Source organism: Bombina bombina, chromosome 2, assembly GCF_027579735.1.
Source record: "Bombina bombina isolate aBomBom1 chromosome 2, aBomBom1.pri, whole genome shotgun sequence".
In the NCBI taxonomy this organism is placed as follows: domain Eukaryota; kingdom Metazoa; phylum Chordata; class Amphibia; order Anura; family Bombinatoridae; genus Bombina; species Bombina bombina.
The window spans coordinates 236986722-237007131 of NC_069500.1; the positions used below are offsets into that span (position 1 = coordinate 236986722).

The window sequence follows — 20410 nt, forward strand, 5'->3', positions numbered from 1 at the left end:
TCTCTCAGGAGGAGGAGAACAAGAACATATTTCTGGAGGTATTTCACACCAAAAACGGGAAAAAATAAACAATATTGCAACATCATTTAATCTTGGTTTAGAAAGTAGACAATGTAATTTTAAATATATGCATCACATTTCATACATAAATTGTAATCCAATGTAGAATGAGAATATCCAGCCGTGAGTAAAGGTTAAAAGTTCATTCTTTATTAATTAGATCCTTAAAAGCAATACCACTATGCAAACAACATGTAAAAAATAGGCGACAAGATCAGGTCTTACGCGTTTCAGCCCGCAAGGGCCGTACTCATAGACCACTGATCTGTCGCTGAGTTAGCTCGAATTTATACCTTAGTGATTAGGTCAATTAAAATCACATTTGCCTAATTATAATACAGTGTTAACCCTTTATTATCTACTGCTGCAATCAGTGTATTTGTTATTTACTTTAAACCGGGTTATAGAGTGTGTGCTATTTTTCCAGCAGTTTGGGGTGTGCTACCTTTTTCTTCTCTATTCTGTGACTACTACTATATGTTTACCTAGTTTGTCAGACAGCTTGAAATTATCGGAGTTATATTTTCTCTACCCCTATAGGTTATGCATAGGTTATTCCCACATTTTTTGGACCCTATCTATGATCAATCGTTAGTATATTTTTTGCATATTATAGTCATAGATTGTAATGAAATCCTTATGGATTGAAATTCACTAGCTATATTGTCTTGATGATGTTAAAATATTCTAGAATAATTGTAAAATATTTATTTGAATTTTCTTTCCCCATGCTTATATTTATATTATCTTTAAAAAAGATTTATTTTTGAGTACCCCTATAAATATAGGGCGGGCAAAGGGAGGGATAGATAGAATATTATAATAGAGTTAATTACCAGAAGTTGATAATGGCAAATCTGGAATTGAACCCATAAGGTATATTTGTTTTTAATCGAAACATCCAAAATATTTCTCTTTTATTTAGGATTTTATCTAAATCTCCCCCCCTGGAATTCAATGTCACTTTTTCTATTATAGTCCGCCTCAGTGACTTTGTTTTTCTACCATGTTCTTCTATAAAGTGTTTGGCCACTGGGAGGAGTTTGTCCTCTCTTTTTCTACTTTTCTCTGTGTCTACAGTGATGCTGGAGAGGTGCTCTCTTATACGAGTTCTTATTTCTCTGAAGGTTTTTCCAACATACTGTAAATCACAGAGGTTACACTCTAGGAGGTTTACTACCCCTTTCTCTCTACAATTCAGACATCTTTCTATTTTAAAGATCTCTCCAGTCCTAACTGAGCGAAATGTATTCCCCGTATCTGCATGCTTACATGCTTTGCATTCGCTAAAGCCACATTTATGTTGCCCTTTTATTTGTAGCCAAGAAGATTGCCTATTGGTGACTTTAGGAACTGTAGGAGATACTATATTGCCTATTGTTCTGCCCCTTTTATAGGAGAAGAGACATCTTTTTGTGCTATTTTCGCTAGGCTGTTGTCTGCTCTTAGTATTGGTAAATGTTTTATATTATACCACAAATGTTATTATATTGTGCTGAATATTGTGTGACAAAATTGATACTTTCTTGATCTATGACTCGCTTTGATTTATTGTGAGTAGTTTTAGTTTTTATCAATTCCGTTTGGTCCATGGTGGACACTGCTAGACGGCATTTTTTATAACTTGTCTATTGTATCCCCTGTGTTTCAATTTTTTCATCTAAACGCATAGCTTCTTTAATATAATCTGACTGATCTGTACAATTTTGTTTTACTCTCATGTGCTGGCCTTTTGCTATAGCTTTGAATGTTTCCTTAGGGTGGTTGCTGTTAGCGTGCAAAATCACATTTTTTGAAATGGGTTTTCTATATAGTGTAGTTTCCACTCGTCTTTCATTTGTATTACCTCTCAATGTGAGATCCAAATAATGAATCTCTTCCTTTTGAATTTCATATGTGAAGCATACTTCCATTTTATTACTTTCTACATATTGTAGGAACCTAGACAAAGTCTCGTCATCTCCTTCCCATATTAGGATGAGGTCATCTATGAATCTTTGATATAATTTAATGTGTTCTTTCAAGGGGTTATCATCTGCATGAATGTGGCACAGCTCCCACCACCCCATAAAGAGGTTGGTGTATGAGGGGGCGAATTTGGCCCCCATGGCTGTGCCACATCTCTGCAGATAACACACTCCCCCAAAACTAAAATAATTGTGTGTCAATAGGTATTCAATCACCCTTAATAGGTACTCTTGAAATGTTTTTCCTAGATTACTGCGCCTGGCTAGAAAATACTTTACAGCTTGTAAGTCCTTTCCATGAGGTATTGAACTGTAAAGTGAGACGACGTCTAACGTCACCCATTTGCTCTTGCTAGTCCATTGGACTTGGTTCAGTTTTTTTTTTCCAGTGGAATCTCTAAGATAGCTTGTTAAATCTAGCACTACAGGTTGCAAAATGGAGTCCACCTATTCTGATAGGGGCTCCAAAAGTGATCCTACCCCTGAAACTATGGGGCGTCCCTTTACATCTTGTATGCGTTTATGTACTTTGGGGAATGAATGAATGAAATACTGGAGTTTTAGGAAATTTATTTATTAGAAATTCGTGGGTAGCTTTATTTATGAAACCATTATACAAACCCTCATCTAATAGATGAGTAATTTGATGCATAAATTCATTTTTTTATCATTTTGTAATACCATGTAGCTTTCAGTATCTGATAATTGTCTCATTATTTCTCTGTCATAGTCAGCTTTATTTTGTACTACGACACTGCACCCTTTGTCCGATTTTTTAATAATAATGTTGGTATTGGCTGCTAGTTCTTGTAATGCTACCTTTTCCTTTCTAGTTAAATTATTATCTTGTGTGGAAGCTGTATCTCCATACAGTAGTTCCAAGTCACCAATTATCCTCTAATGAAATAGTTGAAGGACACTGTCTCTAGATTGAACGGGGTAAAATATTGATTTTGGCTTAAAGCCTATGTGTGAGTCTATCTCTATGGAGATGTCTTCTAACTGTTCACTTTGTAGACTTAATAATGTTTCTCTAGTACATGAATCCAAAAAGTCTAGGTGTACCTCTGATGTTAACTTAGTACTATCAACCTGCACATCTAGTGCCCACTGTGTTTGTGTAAAGTGAAAAATGTTTAAGGGTTAAATTTCAAGCCATTTTATTTACGTCAACTATCGTGTTGAACAGATTAAAATTAGTTATTGGTATGAAATTTAGTCAGACCCCTTTCTTGTGGTATAGTTAATGGAGTGTCTGACAGGTTAATCACTAGTGATGCCCCATCTACTCCATGTTCTTTTTTGCCCTTAGCTGGTATCTGTTTAGTTTCATGTAGTTGTTTTTGTTTCCACCCCCCCACTAAATTCTTTGTTGTAGTGGTTACTACTGGATTCTGTGCTTGTACTGGGGCTGGTACTAAAAAAGCCTGATCAAACTTGGTCCTAGCAGTGTCAACTTCAGTACTTGTTTTTTGTGCACTGTTAGTGGAGTATTTATTAATGTATTTATTTTGACTTGTTTTCTTTCTGGCTCCTTGTAAATTGTATAAATATAATTAAAGTTCCAATCAAAAAAGCCTAAATAGAAAAATAAATAAATAATAACACTCCTGAATTTAAAAAAAAAAATGTCTAATATTTTTTATTCTAAAGGGACACTGAACCTAAATTTTTTCTTTCGTGATTCCGATAGAGCATGCAATTTTAAGAAACTAATTTACTCCTATTATCAAATTTTCTTCATTCTCTTGGTATATTTATTTATCTGCCATGTGCAATAGTATAACTACAAAATTCAGTAGTGTTTTTTTCCTGGCTGTCATTGTTTGATCGAATACTTAAAGGGACATGAAACCCAAAACATTTATTTCATGATTAAGATATAGAATTTAAATTTTAAACAACTTTCTAATTTACTTCTATTATCTAATTTGTTTCATTCTCTTGGTATCATTTGTTGAAGGAGCAACAATGCACTAATGGTTTCTAACTGAACAAATGAGCCAATGACAAACAGTATATATATGCAGCCACCAATCAGAGCTAGAACCTAGGTTCTCTGCTGCTCCTGAGCTTGCCTAGATAAAGCTTTCAGCAAATGATAACAATAGAATGAAGCAAATTAAATAATAGAAGTAAATTGGAAATGTGTTTAAAATTGTATTCTCTTTCGGAATCATGAATATTATTTATAGCCTATCATTATTATGGCATTCATAAAAAGATACTTACTTAACCACTGAAGGAAATAAAGATGGCTTAATAAAACAAAGCCAGTCTAATTGATCAGCCAATGAGGTAACTGAAGAATCTGAAGAGAATTCTCTGAAGCCACTCTTAAACGTCCTAAACACAAGAAATAAGAATGTAAGTAACTAATTACCGCAGAATGAAAAATACCCAATTGCAAATCCAAACCCATTGGTGCCCATAATCCAGTGTGAAGTTATTAGTGTGATTTACTTGTGTATGCATGTGCTAAACACAACATCTGAACTTGCACACAAACCTGATGTTTAACACAGTGACGAATGTTTGTGCTAAATCACTTTTTTATTGAAGGTACGGTAACAGACTTGTACAAAACACACGTTTACATTTCTTTTAACCTGAGCTAGTACTATAACTACTGGCTAAGATCGAAATAGAAAATCATCCAACAATTATGTAATGTACTACCCAGTACTAAGGGCCCAATTCTCTAAAGCTCTGTGCTCAGATGAGATTGTCTAAACTTCGAGATCCCTCATAAGATTCTAGTAATGTGTTCCATGTATTTCTGGATGTGTTGGAGAGAGACCTGCATGGTAAAATATACACTACATGACATTAACATTTTGTGGCATTTACACTTTTTGCTTTGTATTCTAATTTACTTTAGACTTCAGATTTTTTTCCGGACATGTAAGCATTGTACTTTCTATTTTGTGCTTTAATGCATTTAGATTTTTATGCAGCAGTGTATTTAGGATTGTTATTATACTTTATGTGAATTATTTACAAATAGTATTGGACTTTGATTATTTCTTAAGTGTGAAATAAGCCTGACAGTTTCAGAATGGGATTGACAGGGGTTCAAAGGCTTTCTCGGAAGTTCACTCACAGCCTTTTCATATTCTCTAAGCATGTTCTACCTACAGGTCTCACCAATTGTGTGCAGGTGAATTTTACTCCAAAACTGTAATTCACTTAATTGACTGGCAGAAAGTAATGTATACTAAACTTGAAGCAAATAAAAGGTAAATGGTAGTGAAAGCATTTAAATAAAATTTGTATTTGCTGCAAAATGAGAATTTAAGTGTCAAGTGCTTACTGGTTAACTGCTCAGCTTCATTACATTTTCTGGGAGGCAGCTTAAATTTCTGGCCATTTTATTAGAAAAATCAGTGAGTTGTTCCCTTGCAAAGTCTGTACAATTATTTCACTTTAAGGGCCTGATGGTCAAAAACCCGCCGGCATGGAAATAAATCTTGCCAAATCTTTGGGTGGCTTTTTTTGAGCATTATTTTGTAATATAGGTATCTCTCCATCACATCCAGAGCTCTGCATAGAGAGATAAACAACTCTAAAAATTGCCTTTTTAAAAGTCTTTGAGGGACCTCGCCGTACTGACTAGACATATTAGATCATTTCACCAGAGTGGAGAGGTTTAGATCATAATGCTCTAAGCGAGAACGTTTTTAAGAACAAGGACTTTAGAGATGTACTAGAAGATCCCAAACAACTATTTGGCACACCTGATTTAATATTTAATTATGTTCTAATAAAACGGTTACAACTACCAGCATATTGTGGTACATTTAGCAATTTAGGACCTACATACAGTATAAAATGTATAGCTAAACCGCTTATGGAGTTTCAGAAGCTGTATTGTTTTATGTAGTTTTAAATACAGTTTTATGTGACAGCCTTTTTGCAACTATTGTTGCTCACTGAATCTCACAATAGAGAATGTGGGGGTGGGGCAGTAAGTGCTGGGTGAATATAACAATTTGCTTGGTGTGGCACTAAGTTAAGGATATTTATTTAAATCCAGTGTGACATCACTCATTTTGTGTATACTGTCTAATGACCATGAGAATATGAATAAAGTGTATAATGAAGCAGTCAATATATCTACACCCTTAAACCCTTAACTACCATCAATGTACCCTGTGATTTTTTTATAGCACGGTCCTGCTGCCAGCGGGCACACCGTGCTATTTCATATTAGTGCAGTCTCGCCGCTGGTGGAGAGACCTGTGTTATTATGAGCCAACAAATCCTTAAGAGCAGCGACATACAGGGTACGTCGTGGTCGTTAAGGGGTTAATAAAGTATAAAGGCCACCTATCCTGCAGAACACTTAGGGCTCCATTTAAGAAGCTGCAAAAGCAAGCCTGCAGCTGATAGTTAAGAAGCAGAAGTCATCAGACAGTTGCTGCTGAACCTACTATCCCAAAAAAGTGGTGATTTTTAATCACCCTGGACTTCTTCAACCGGGGTGATTAACAGCCCCTGCTTGCGCACATTGGGCTGCGAATTGATGTCTGCTTAGCCGAGATGCAGGGTGGAGATGTCAGCCCTTGTCCATCTGGCCGTTAGTAAATTGATTCCTCTGCATAAATGTGGTATACAAAACGCAACTCACCCAAAAGGACAAACTAATCTTTAAAGTTTGTATTACTGTCTTTTTTGGGGGAAATATTACTTTGCAGTTGTGAACCTACTGCCATGGAGCAGCAGAATAGATTGGTGGTTAAAGGGATAATCAACACCAGAATTTTTGTTGTTTGAAAAGATAGATAATCCCTTTATTACCCATTCCCCAGTTTTGCATAACCAACACAGTTATAATACACTTTTTACCTCTGTGATCACCTTGTATCTAAGCCTTTGTAAACTGCACCCTTATTGCAGTTCTTTTCATAAACTTACATTTTATCCAATCAGTGCTTATTCCTAAGGTAACTTCATGTGCATGAGCTCAATGTTATCTATATGACACACATGAACTAATGCCCTCTAGTGGTGAAAAACTGTCAAAATGCATTCACATATGAGGCGGCCTTCAAGGTCTAAGAAATTAGCATATGAGCCTACCTAGGTTTAGCTTTCAACTAAGAATACCAAGACAACAAAGCAAAATTGGTGATAAAAGTAAATTGGAGAGTTGTTTAAAATGACATGCCCTATTTGAATAATGAAAGTTTATTTTAGACTTGACTGTCTCTTTAATAAATATCATAGTAATAATAACTCTCCTAGAACATCCTTGGCAGGTGCAAAAGTTGCAAATTGCGCTTTAAAATAGCCAAATATTTAAACATCTCGGTTAGTGACTAGCTGTATCGTTTAGTCTATTTTATAACAATGATTATAACAAACATTGTATATACATCATTTTTTTTAAATAAAGTCACGTTATACATAGACAATGCACTAAAGTAAAATCAATTTGTTACATACTAGCTTCAATTGTTATTTTTTCCATTAGTAAAATTTTCTAAATAGCTTTTGAAAATGTACAGGTTCAAGGTCTGAAAATGAATTAGAAGAAAATGTGCTGTTTTTTGTTAAAGGTGACTGACAAAGTATACTTTCCAAAGTCATGATACGTTATAACATTCAAAAAACCTTTTTCCATGAATTAACAATGGTTGTTTTTAATGGTTCACCCATAACAATTATTTTATACATGCATCACCTTCAGTAGAGACAATGCAAGCAGAAAAATAATACAACTTTACAGCCAAGAACACAACATTTGCTGAATATAATAAACTAGTACTAAAGCCCGTTCACACGGGCCATTTTTTGCAGTACAGCGGTCCCACCACTTGCTCTCTCCCCCCCCTCACTTTTGCGCTCTCTCCCCCTCTGTTTTGCTTTCTCTACCCCCCTCTCTCCCCCCTCTCTTTTGCTCTCTCCCCCCCTCTCTCACCCACCTCTCTCTCACTCACCTCTCTCTCACCCACCTCTCCCCCTCGTCTTTTTGTTCTCTCCCCCCTCTCTCCCTCCCCCCCCTCTTCCCCTCCCCTCTCTCTCTTGCTCTCTCCCCTCTCTCACTCCCCCCTCTCTCACCCACCTCTCTCTCACCCCCCTTTCCCCCTTATTTGTGGGACTGCCCAATAATCAAATCAATTATGGGCCAAAATTGGCTTTTAGGTTTCCTAAATGCTAAAGATAAAAGATACAAATAACGTTTATCGCCAAATACCCCGGAGGTTAAGGAGAATATAGCAGCACTAAAAGAACAATTAACTATTGAGGTATTTGATGTATTATATGAAAGTGAATTAAGAATAACAAAGTTCATAGATAAATAGAGTATTTTTATTAAGACATTTGAGTCTTCTGTGCAGGAACAAATCACGTCTCCACTACTGTGTGGTAAAAAGGATCAAATTGATTGGGGTAAAGAATTGAACCTAAAGGCCCTTTTTTGATGTTAAGTGTCCATGGGGAAGGATAATAAGATACATTATAAACAGGTATTAACTCGGATCACTTAAGAGATTTAACTTAGTTCCTGCAACATTCTTAATCAATACTATTAATCAGGACGGTTTAAGTAAAATCACAGATAGGGAGAGATTTTTTTTTTGTTCCTGGATAGTGGACACTACTATTTGAGATCTATTGGAGGTCCCATGAAATAAGTTTAGCCCAGAAGGATTTAATGCAGATAGTGATAACATATCAACAATATTAGATTGATTTTGGATACACAGGGCACAAATAGTTTTGTGAGCTTAGTATGTTTGCTCTAAAATATAGAGTATATTTGTGTTTTAGGTCAGCATTATAGACTTCTCGACAATTGCTATATAATCTGCATATGTCTATATGTCAGTGATATATGTTTTATGTCTCTAATAAGATGAACAACTGCTGTCATAGATCTGCTAGCACAAATGTATCGGCTGAAGCCTTTATTTTTTGCGTATACTTAATATGCATTTCCTTATTGTAAAATTGTTTATTTGATTCATAAAAAAAAACAAAAAAAAAACAAAGGATAACAAGAGAAAGAAAGCAAATTTGATTTGATATTAAAATAAATTTGAAATTTGTTTACAATTGTATGTTCTAACTGAATCATGGATTAAAGTTTTGGAATTTCCTGTCCCCTTAATGAGACACTTTAATGTTGAGCAGTTAATTATATACACTGTTCATTCAACATCAACAACTCATATAGCAGCATGACTGCACAAATAAATATAATGCATGTCAATAAAATAATACATACTAAAGACTTCTCTAATAATATTACATCTCCTTACCTTATGGTTATTTATTAACAGCACTGTTTAACAATTCATTAATTGGGTGACATAGATTGGCTAACACTCAAAAATTAAGATCATAAATATTAAAATGTGATTTAAAAGATTTTGAATAGGATATATGTTATTAGCAATGCCTTGGCAAAATGCAGATTCTGAATTTCCTGTTTCTTTCACTTAAAGGGCCATGATACCCACATTTTTTCTTTCATGATTTAGAAAGAGAATGCATTTTTAAACATCTTTCTAATTTACTTCTATTATCTAATTTGTTTTATTCTCTTGATATTCTTTGCTGAAAAGCATATCTAGATATGCTCAGTAGCTGCTGATTGGTTGCTGCACATCGAAGCCTCATGTGATTGGCTCACCATGTGCATTGCTTTTTCTTCAAATAAGGATATCTAAACAATGAAGCAAAATAAATAATAGAAGTAAATTGTAATGTTGTTTAAATTTGTATTCTCTATCTGAATCATGAAAGAAAGATTTTGGGTTTAGTGGCCCTTTAAGCACAAAGAACAGGAATATCAAAGCTTTCAATTAGTTCAGTAAGATCTGTCACAATTCAATATTAAACAGCAAAATAGCTAAACTCTCTATTCAACATATATGTTCAAAATGTACTATACAATTTCCTACAACTAGTAGCAATCAAATCTAAAAATATCAGCATTTTCCATAAACTGTCAGAAAAAAAGGGTACGGTTGGGGTAGGTTTGTGAACACCTAGGGTACAACTGCTGTGGTTGTACCCTCAATAGATCATAATTGCACCTTAAGGAACTAATATGTACAATTTAGCGGTAAATAGGGTACAAATATGTTTCCAACTGTCAAAGGGTCCATGTCTGTACCATTTAATCCCCCAAAAAGGTACAATAACTTGTGTGACTAAAAGGTCGAGGAGGATGGGTGGTTCAAGGCTGCCAAACCCTGCAAGTCCATATAATTTGTGCACCTCAATTATTAATTGAACACATAACTGTCAGTCACCAAAAATGAATTCAATACATGTTTTACAGCAAAATAATTAAAGGGATATGAAACTTTTTTTTTTTTTTTCTTTCCTCATTCAGATAAAGCAAGCAATTTTAAACAACTTTCTAATTTACTTATATTATCTAATTTGCTTCATTCTCTTGATATCCATTGTTAAAAAACATATCTAAATAGGCTCAGCAGCTGCTGATTATTGCCTGCACATAGATACCTTGTGTTATTGGCTCACCCATGTGCATTGCTATTTCTTAAACAAAGGATACCTAAAGAATTAAGCAAATTATGTAATAGATTTAAATTGTAATGTTGTTTAACATTGCATTCTCTACCTGCATCAAGAAAGAAAATTTTTGGGTTTAGTGTCCCTTTAATGTTCAATGCTTGTTGGTAATATGCAAGAGGTGGGCAAAGCAAAACAATACTTAATAACCCATATCTTCAATGATACTGTGTTGCTGGTTCTAAATAGCACACAAGCTCTTAACATTGCAATGTTTATATTTAGAGCAGCAAGATGATAACTCTTAAAGTTAAAGCAAATGTATTAACTAAAATTACAGAACTATTTTTTCATTTTAAACTGTTTAAAAAAAAATTGTAACCATTCCCCAGTCACATAAAAGGAGATTGTGTAACACGCCATAGCGCCATCTATTGGTTGTAAGTTCCTTGACATGTGTAACACAGCTCCATCTATTGGTAGAAGGTTCATCACCAAAATGTGCACTGGGGAAATAGACTCATTTGCATATATTTTGCATAGAGTGACAATTCAATGTATGGTTGTAAGTTTTATTGTTTATCCCTCCCCTGAATCCCCCTTCCTTTCGTTAGAGTTACATTTTTATATTATGTTGTTTCTATATGTATTCTATATATTTATGTTTTATGTGGCATGTCATCCTAAGTTAAATGGGGTGTTGTTAGAGTCTAGTACAGAGTGAAATAAACCATGGTGAGTAGCTCATTTGGAACTGGTTGTTTATCCTGGGTCTTTCAGTAATTCCTGTAGCAGTGTTAGGACCAGCTGTTTGGCGAGGGCGACTCTAACCAAACTTATAAAACTGCAGTGTGGCTGTTGTAATACTGTCTGAAAAGGTACACATTAAAGGAATGCATATTTGAATGTTATATAATTAATTTGATGTAACAGCATTTTAAAATGCTGTGTTGAGTACAAATTTGCCATTATGAGGTACAAAGGGCTTGTCACTGGGGCAGTACATTAAAAAGGCCAAATTTGCACCGTTGTTTAAGGGTACATTATGGTAACATAGCCCTAAGGTCCAATCTAGTCACCAAAAATACATATTTGCCTTTGAAAGGTAAAATCTGCAAGGCTACCCATATGTACCCATGTTAAATGGTACAGCCGGTGTACCTTTGAGGGTACTGCCCCAGTGACAAGCTGTTGTACCCCTAAAGGCACAATTTTTGCAAATTTTTTCTGACAGTGTATAACATATCTGTGCCCTTTCATGGATATATAATATCCCTTTGCAGACATCCACTCACTAACTTTCACTCGCCACTGTCAAATTTCCACTCACCAATGGCTAGTGGGCTAGTGAAAATTTTGAGCCTGTTTACACACAATTTGCAGGAATACAATTTTAACATAAACAAATCAAAATAAGTGCTTGCTAAACAGAATAAAGTAACCTTGACTAAAGTTATGTGGCTTTTCCACACAACTGCAAAATACAAACCATATAAAAAGTTACAGGCCTAGAACCTTTAGACAGTAGTCCAGCATCAACATAATTTCTGCCTCTCTCACACAGGTTCTAACTAGCAGCCCCAGCAGCCTAATAAATGAGAGCTAATTAATATTAATTAGCTGCAGGTAACAAAACCTTAGCTTGTAGGGAAAACCTGAACTGGTTTCCTCATCTGCAATTCTCTGCCACATTCAAAGTATGGAGTGGATTACCAATCCATAAAAATAATTGATAGAATATTTTTGATACCAAACAACATTGTAAAATTTGTGGGGAAACATATACTCCATTGTACACAATCCCATTACCTCTGTCACATATACCCCCCCCCAGCTAACACCTACTAGGAGGAGCGACCTTGGCAACAAGTGAGTGCATTCTGGAAAGACTATCAGCATTTTCCTGTTTACTTCCTGTACTGTGTTCAATAGAAAAATTATTTAGTTGTAAACTAGCGCATAGATTTAGAGTTCTGCGTTCGCCGTCGAAACCAGCGTTAGGGGGTCCTAACCCTGGTTTTGGCCTACTGCTGGTATTTAGAGTTTTGTAGGTAAGGGTCTAACGCTCACTTTCCAGCTGCGACTTTTCCATACCGCAGATCCCCTTACGTCAATTGTGTATCCTATCTTTTCAATGGGATCTTTCTAACGCTGGTATTTGAGTCTTGGCTGAAGTGAGCGTTAGAAATCTAACGACAAGACTCCAGCCGCAGAAAAAAGCCAGGAGTTAAGAGCTTTCTGGGCTAACGCCAGTTCATAAAGCTCTTAACTACTGTGCTATAAAGTACACTAACACCCATAAACTACCTATGTACCCCTAAACCGAGGCCCCCCACATCGCCGCCACTCTATTAAATTTTTTTAACCCCCTAATCTGCCGACCGCATACCGCCGCAACCTACATTATCCCTATGTACCCCTAATCTGCTGCCCCTAACATCGCCGACCCCTACATAATATTTATTACCCCCTAATCTGCCCCCCCCCAACATCGCCGCTACCTACCTACACTTATTAACCCCTAATCTGACGACCGGACCTCGCCGCTACTCTAATAAATGTATTAACCCCTAAAGCTAAGTCTAACCCTAACACCCCCCTAAGTTAAATATAATTTAAATCTAACAAATAAAATAAATCTTATTAAATAAATTAATCCTATTTAAAGCTAAATACTTACCTGTATAAAATAAACCCTAATATAGCTACAATATAAATAATAATTATATTGTAGCTATTTTAGGATTAATATTTATTTTACAGGGAACTTTGTATTTATTTTAACTAGGTACAATAGCTATTAAATAGTTAATTAACTATTTAATAGCTACCTAGTTAAAATAATTACAAAATTACCTGTAAAATAATTCCTAACCTAAGTTACAATTAAACCTAACACTACACTATCAATAAATTAATTAAATAAACTACCTACAATTATCTACAATTAAATCAACTAAACTAAATTACAAAAAAAAACCCACTAAATTACAAAAAATAAAAAAAGATTACATGAATTTTAAACTAAAGACACCTACTCTAAGCCCCCTAAAAAAAATAACAAAGCCCCCCCAAAATAAAAAAATGCCCTACCCTATTCTAAAATAAAAATTCAACAGCTCTTTTACCTTACCAGCCAGGAAAAATCTGATTGGCTGATCGGAACAGCCAATAGAATGCAAGCTCAATCTGATTGGCTGATTGGATCAGCCAATCCGATTGAACTTGAATCTGATTGGCTGATTCAATCAGCCAATCAGATTTTTCCTACCTTAATTCCGATTGGCTGATAGAATCCTATCAGCCAATCGGAATTCGAGGGACACCATCTTGGATGACGTCACTTAAAGGAACCTTCATTCGCCGGGAGTCGCCGGAAGAAGAGGATGGATCCTCTTCGGCTGCTTCAAGATGGTCCCGCTCCGCGCCGGATGGAAGAAGATTGAAGATGCCGCCTGGATGAAGATGTCTACCGACCCAGATGCCCTCTTCTTGCCGGATAGGATGAAGACTTCGGACCCTCTTCTGGACCTCTTCTTGCCGGATAGGATGAAGACTTCGGACCCTCTTCTGGACGGATCGGTGATACCCGGCGTGGTGAAGATAAGGTAGGAAGATCGTCAGGGGCTTAGTGTTAGGATTTTAAAGGGGGTTTGGGTTAGAGTAGGGGTATGTGGGTGGTGGGTTGTAATGTTGGGGGGGTATTGTATGTTTATTTAAATGCAAAAGAGCCGTTTTCTTTGGGGCATGCCCGCAAAAGGCCCTTTTAAGGGCTGGTAAGGTAAAAGAGTTGTTAAATTTTTATTTTAGAATAGGGTAGGGCATTTTTTTATTTTGGGGGCTTTGTTATTTTTTTAAGGGGCTTAGAGTAGGTGTAATTAGTTTAAAATTCATGTAATCTTTTTTTATTCTTTGTAATTTAGTGTTTTTTTTTGTAATTTAGTTTAGTTGATTTAATTGTAGATAATTGTAGGTAGTTTATTTAATTAATTTATTGATAGTGTAGTGTTAGGTTTAATTGTAACTTAGGTTAGGATTTATTTTACAGGTAATTTTGTAATTATTTTAACTAGGTAGCTATTAAATAGTTAATAACTATTTAATAGCTATTGTACCTAGTTAAAATAAATACAAAGTTGCCTGTAAAATAAATATTAATCCTAAAATAGCTACAATATAATTATTATTTATATTGTAGCTATATTAGGGTTTATTTTACAGGTAAGTATTTAGCTTTAAATAGGATTAATTTATTTAATAAGATTTATTTTATTTCGTTAGATTTAAATTATTTTTAACTTAGGGGGGTGTTAGGGTTAGACTTAGCTTTAGGGGTTAATACATTTATTATAGTAGCGGTGAGGTCCGGTCGGCAGAATAGGGGTTAATAAGTGTAGGTAGGTAGCGGCGACGTTGGGGGGGGGGCAGATTAGGGGGTAAAAAATATAATATAGGGGTCGGCGGTGTTAGGGGCAGCAGATTAGGGGTACATAGGGATAACGTAGGTTGCGGTGGTGTACGGAGCGGCAGATTAGGGGTTAAAAATAATATGCAGGGGTCAGCGATAGCGGGGGCGGCAGATTAGGGGTTAATAAGTGTAAGGTTAGGGGTGTTTAGACTCGGGGTACATGTTAGGGTGTTAGGTGCAGACTTAAGAAGTGTTTCCCCATAGGAAACAATGGGGCTGCGTTAGGAGCTGAACGCTGCTTTTTTGCAGGTGTTAGGTTTTTTTTCCAGCTCAAACTGCCCCATTGTTTCCTATGGGGATATCGTGCACAAGCACGTTTTTGAAGCTGGCCGCGTCCGTAAGCAACGCTGGTATTGAGAGTTGCAGTGGCGGTAAATATGCCTGTATGCTCCCTCTTTGGAGCCTAACGCAGCCCTTCTGTGAACTCTAAATACCAGCGTTGTTTAAAAGGTGCAGGGGGGAAAAACCATGCATAGCTAACGCACCCCTTCTAACGTAAAACTCTAAATCTATGAAATTAACAGGTAACTACTGTTTTTCTTTTTGTTTCTCCTCATTTAAGTGACCCATTTCCAATCTGAATTTTCTTCCAAAGAGGACACTAAACCCAAATTAGTTTTTTCATGATTCAAATAGAGCATGCGATTTTAAGCAACTTTCTAATTTACTCCTATTATCAATTTTTATTTGTTCTCTATCTTTATTTAAAAAGCAGGAATGTGATGCATAGGAGCCGGCCCATTTTTTGTTGTGAACCTGGGTTATGCTTGGTTGTTGTTGACTAAATGTCAGCCACCAATAAGCAAGCGCTCGCCATGGTGCTGAACCTAAAATGGTCTGGCTGCTAAGATTTACATTCCTGCTTTTTAAATAAAGATATCAAGAGAATGAAGAAAAATGTATTAATAGGAGTAAATTAGAAAGTTGCTTAAACTCTCATGCTCTATCTGAATCATGAAATAAAAAATGTGGGTTTAGTATCCCTTTAAGAGTGTCAAATGCTTATTTTATCACCAGACACTTCTTCTCTACTGTATTTGAGCAGGAAGGTTGGTTTCATTTCAAGAGAACCAACCTTCCTGCTCAAATACAAAACATGGTGCTTTTACCCTGTCTCTCCTAAGAAAGGGTAACTCCAAACCCTCATCTGAAGTGTCTGTCTGCAAAATAATCTCTTTGGAAAAATCATGGATTATCAGAACTGGCTGGTCACATATAGCCCCCTTAAGCTGTCTAAATGCGGGTTCAGCTTCTGGTGACCACTTAACTATTACAGGAGATTTTGCGTTTCTCAAATCTGTCAAATGACTATAAATACTAGCAAAATTGAAAATAAAATCTCCTATAATACCCAATAAATTCAATAGCATGGATTTTGTGGCAGTTGTTCACATGGTTATTGCCTTTGGGTAGCATAGTCTAGTTACTTTAGTACTACCATAATATACTGATGCCACCTAGTGGACTTTACAACTGGCCCCACAAAAAATCAATTGCAATATGTTCAAATGGAACTTCTATAACAGTTAAGGACACTAAGGGACTGCAATAAGCAGTAAATGAAGCAGTAAGCTGACATTCAGGGCACAAAGAGCAATAATTTGTTATAGTGGCAAAAATACCAGACCATAAAACCTTCTGAGAATTCTCTCTTGCAAACCAGTCAATTCATGTTTCAAGTAGATTTGTCAAAATTGATTGGTCAACAATGAAACTAAGCTCACTAATACGCACTTCACATTTAACTTTCCCTTAGAAATAAAAACAGACAAAATTTGACTTTTTAAGTAACAATAAAATAGAGGTAAATGTATATAGGCATAAGCATATTGGGAATGACATTAATCTACAAAATAACGCATATCCCACTCTAAATTCATGCCTAATGGTAGTTTAGTCTTCAGTTTGTAAATCCAAAACAGTTTCTTTTTATCTAGAATTTTGACTCTATTTCCACCTCTTTGGGGGGTTCTGGCCAAATCAATGACCTTTAGTCTAAATTTTGGTACATTAGTGAAATGTATGAGATTGAAATGTTTTGCCACTGCAGAATCCTTGTTGTAATTTTTGACATCCCTCAGATCTTTACTTGCACATCATCTAAGGGTTACTGAGAAGAGGGATAGAGAAAGTGAGGCATATAGGGCACACTTGGCGGGGCAAAAACCAATGCTACATTGATTGTGTGGTGTGTCGTTTGTTTATTAAAACTTAACTTTTATATCAATAACCATTTAAAAAAGAGAGTGGAAAATTCCACTGGTGAATATAAGAACAGACAAACAATCTTAAAATTGTGTCCGAGTGGTACTCGGTACACAAAAGGCTCCTCTCAAATGTGATACAGTGATCAGTTTGTATCACACTGTCCTAATGAAATAAAGTGAATACAATATCTTTAGCTATATGTTAATACTTGAAAGTATGAGTACCATTTCCATCAGTTATATTTGTGGTGATGTGCCATGTAAGTGTTTTGCATTTAACTTGGCCTGTTGCAAATATTATCATACAAAATAAATTCTCCGACCTCTAGTGGGGTTGTGTGGACGTTTGAGTGTTTACCACATTGTAAAAAGGTCTTTATTAATGATGGCACACAGATTGATTATATTCTGATATGTATAGAGAGAACTTATAATAAACAACTATACGTCAGGATGTTTATGCTATTAACATCAGTTCAGTAGTCTGAACAATTTTTGCTGCCAAATTTGACAGTTTAGCGATGTCTGGCGTATATCGTTTAATATTGATTTCCCCAGTTAATCATGCATTAGATTTGTGCTGTTTGCATTGCTTTAATATGGTGAATACAAATACTCCAGGTGAGCGTAGGATTCTGAGATAGTCCAGAATCTCATAACACTGTGCAGGCTCATATATATATAGGCTTTAATGGTATCGAAATATGCTTTAATTGTTGGAGCAATATGCTCAAGTACAAGCCGTCGCTATAGACAGACGATTTTCTGAGTACAATTATTTTCTGACAAAAATCTTTATAGTTAATATTACCAGTGCCTGCTTACTGTAGCAATAGTATAGCCCTAGTTTAATTGAAATAGGCCATCAAAAGCCGTACAATATAATGTTTACTTTTTAATGGGTTATCACGCTATATGAGCCTGCACAGTGTTATGAGATTCTGGACTATCTCAGAATCCTACGCTCACCTGGAGTATTTGTATTCACCATATTAAAGCAATGCAAACAGCACAAATCTAATGCATGATTAACTGGGGAAATCAATATTAAACAATATACGCCAGACATCGCTAAACTGTCAAATTTGGCAGCAAAAATTGTTCAGACTACTGAACTGATGTTAATAGCATAAACATCCTGACGTATAGTTGTTTATTATAAGTTCTCTCTATACATATCAGAATATAATCAATCTGTGTGCCATCATTAATAAAGACCTTTTTACAATGTGGTAAACACTCAAACGTCCACACAACCCCACTAGAGGTCGGAGAATTTATTTTGTATGATAATATTTGCAACAGGCCAAGTTAAATGCAAAACACTTACATGGCACATCACCACAAATATAACTGATGGAAATGGTACTCATACTTTCAAGTATTAACATATAGCTAAAGATATTGTATTCACTTTATTTCAATAGGACAGTGTGATACAAACTGATCACTGTATCACATTTGAGAGGAGCCTTTTGTGTACCGAGTACCACTCAGACACAATTTTAAGATTGTTTGTCTGTTCTTATATTCACCAGTGGAATTTTCCACTCTCTTTTTTAAATGGTTATTGATATAAAAGTTAAGTTTTAATAAACAAACGACACACCACACAATCAATATAGCATTGGTTTTTGTCCCGCCAAGTGTGCCCTATATGCCTCACTTTCTCTATCCCTCTTCTCAGTAATAATTATATATTATTTGGCATAAGGCACTACCTATTGGAAACACCCAGGTTTGGTTTCTATAGGTCCAAGGGCTCAAACCCCTAGTCCCCCCCTCTCTCCCTAGAGGTCATAGGGAATCTATAACCACATCATCTAAGGGCTCTAGAGGATTGACCAACATATTGGGCACCACAAATATTCTAAAAGATATACTATATTCTCAGTCAGACATGTTACATAAAAAAGAGATCTCAAATGATTCTCCTGTCACATTGCTTTTTTTAATATATAATAATGTTTCCCATATTTACCACTGTCTACAAGTAAAAATGATACATTGTTTTTAACCACCGCTATTTTATGATCGGTCACCATGACAACCTGTGTATACGACTCCATATTTGAGAGCGTTGACGTCACTATAGACTCACAGTTGTTTAGAGGTTTTTTCCTTCAAATATCCCAGTTGTTTTACTTGTGCTCTATGTCTATGATTAAGCACCCTGTTGCAGCGTGAAACGCGTAAGACAGCTCCTTTGTGTTTGGCAATTTTTTATTGATGGAATAAAGACTTCACTAAATAAAAATCCTGGATATTACTCTTTTGCTTCAACATCATTAGGACAGTTCTTAGCTATATGCCCAGACTCTTTACAATTAAAACATTTGATAGCAGATATAGTCACTTTTGAGCCTCTTAGAGGCTCATCCAGCCTCACAAACTGTCTGTATCTCCACTAAAAGTCTCTAGGACTATATAAACTGCAGTGCTCACCACTAGATCCCCTCCTCCCTGGTTTTACCAGATTTAGTAGTAGATTTAGTAGGACTCCAGGGCGTTAGGCTCTGGGGTCTTTTCTGGATGGGGTAATGCAACAGATCTCCTGCTGTCACATATCTTTCCACAAGTTCCACCAGATACAGTATCTCACTAAAGTGAGAACACTCCTTACATTTTTGTAAATATTTTATTATATCTTTTCATGTGACAACACTGAAGAAATGACACTTGCTACAATGTAGTTAGTGTACAGCATGTATAACAGTGTAAATTTGCTGTCAAAATAACTCAACACACAGCCAGTAATGTCTAAACCGTTGGCAACAAAAGTGGAAATGTCCAAATTGGGCCCAAAGTGTCAATATTTTGTGTGGCCATCATTATTTTCCAGCACTGCCTTAACCCTCTTGGTCATGGAGTTCACCAGAGCTTCACAGGTTGCCACTGGAGTCCTCTTCCTCTCCTCCATGATGACATCACAGGGCTGGTGGATGTTAGAGACCTTATGCTCCCCCACCTTCCATTTGAGGATGCCCCACAGATGTTCAATAGGGGTTAGGTCTGGAGACATGCTTGGCCAGTCCATCACTTTTACCCTCAGTTTCTTTAGCAAGGCAGTGGTCATCTTGGAGGTGTGTTTGGGGTTGTTATCATGTTAGAATACTGCCCTGCGGCCCAGTCTCTGAAGGGAGGGGATCATGCTCTGCTTCAGTATGTCACAGTACACGTTGGCATTCATGGTTCCCTCAATGAACTGTAGCTCC

General features: G+C 36.0%; 1 protein-coding gene across 1 annotated transcript in view; it reads right to left on the reverse strand.

Annotated features, from left to right (window-relative positions):
* The window catches only part of KIAA0825 (KIAA0825 ortholog), a 1109509-nt gene that overhangs the window by 724866 nt on the left and 364233 nt on the right, over positions 1–20410 (reverse strand). Inside the window, exon 12 of the mRNA XM_053701492.1 lies at positions 4260–4373. Coding sequence (XP_053557467.1) covers positions 4260–4373 — 114 coding nt within the window. The remainder of the gene's footprint in view (positions 1–4259; positions 4374–20410) is intronic.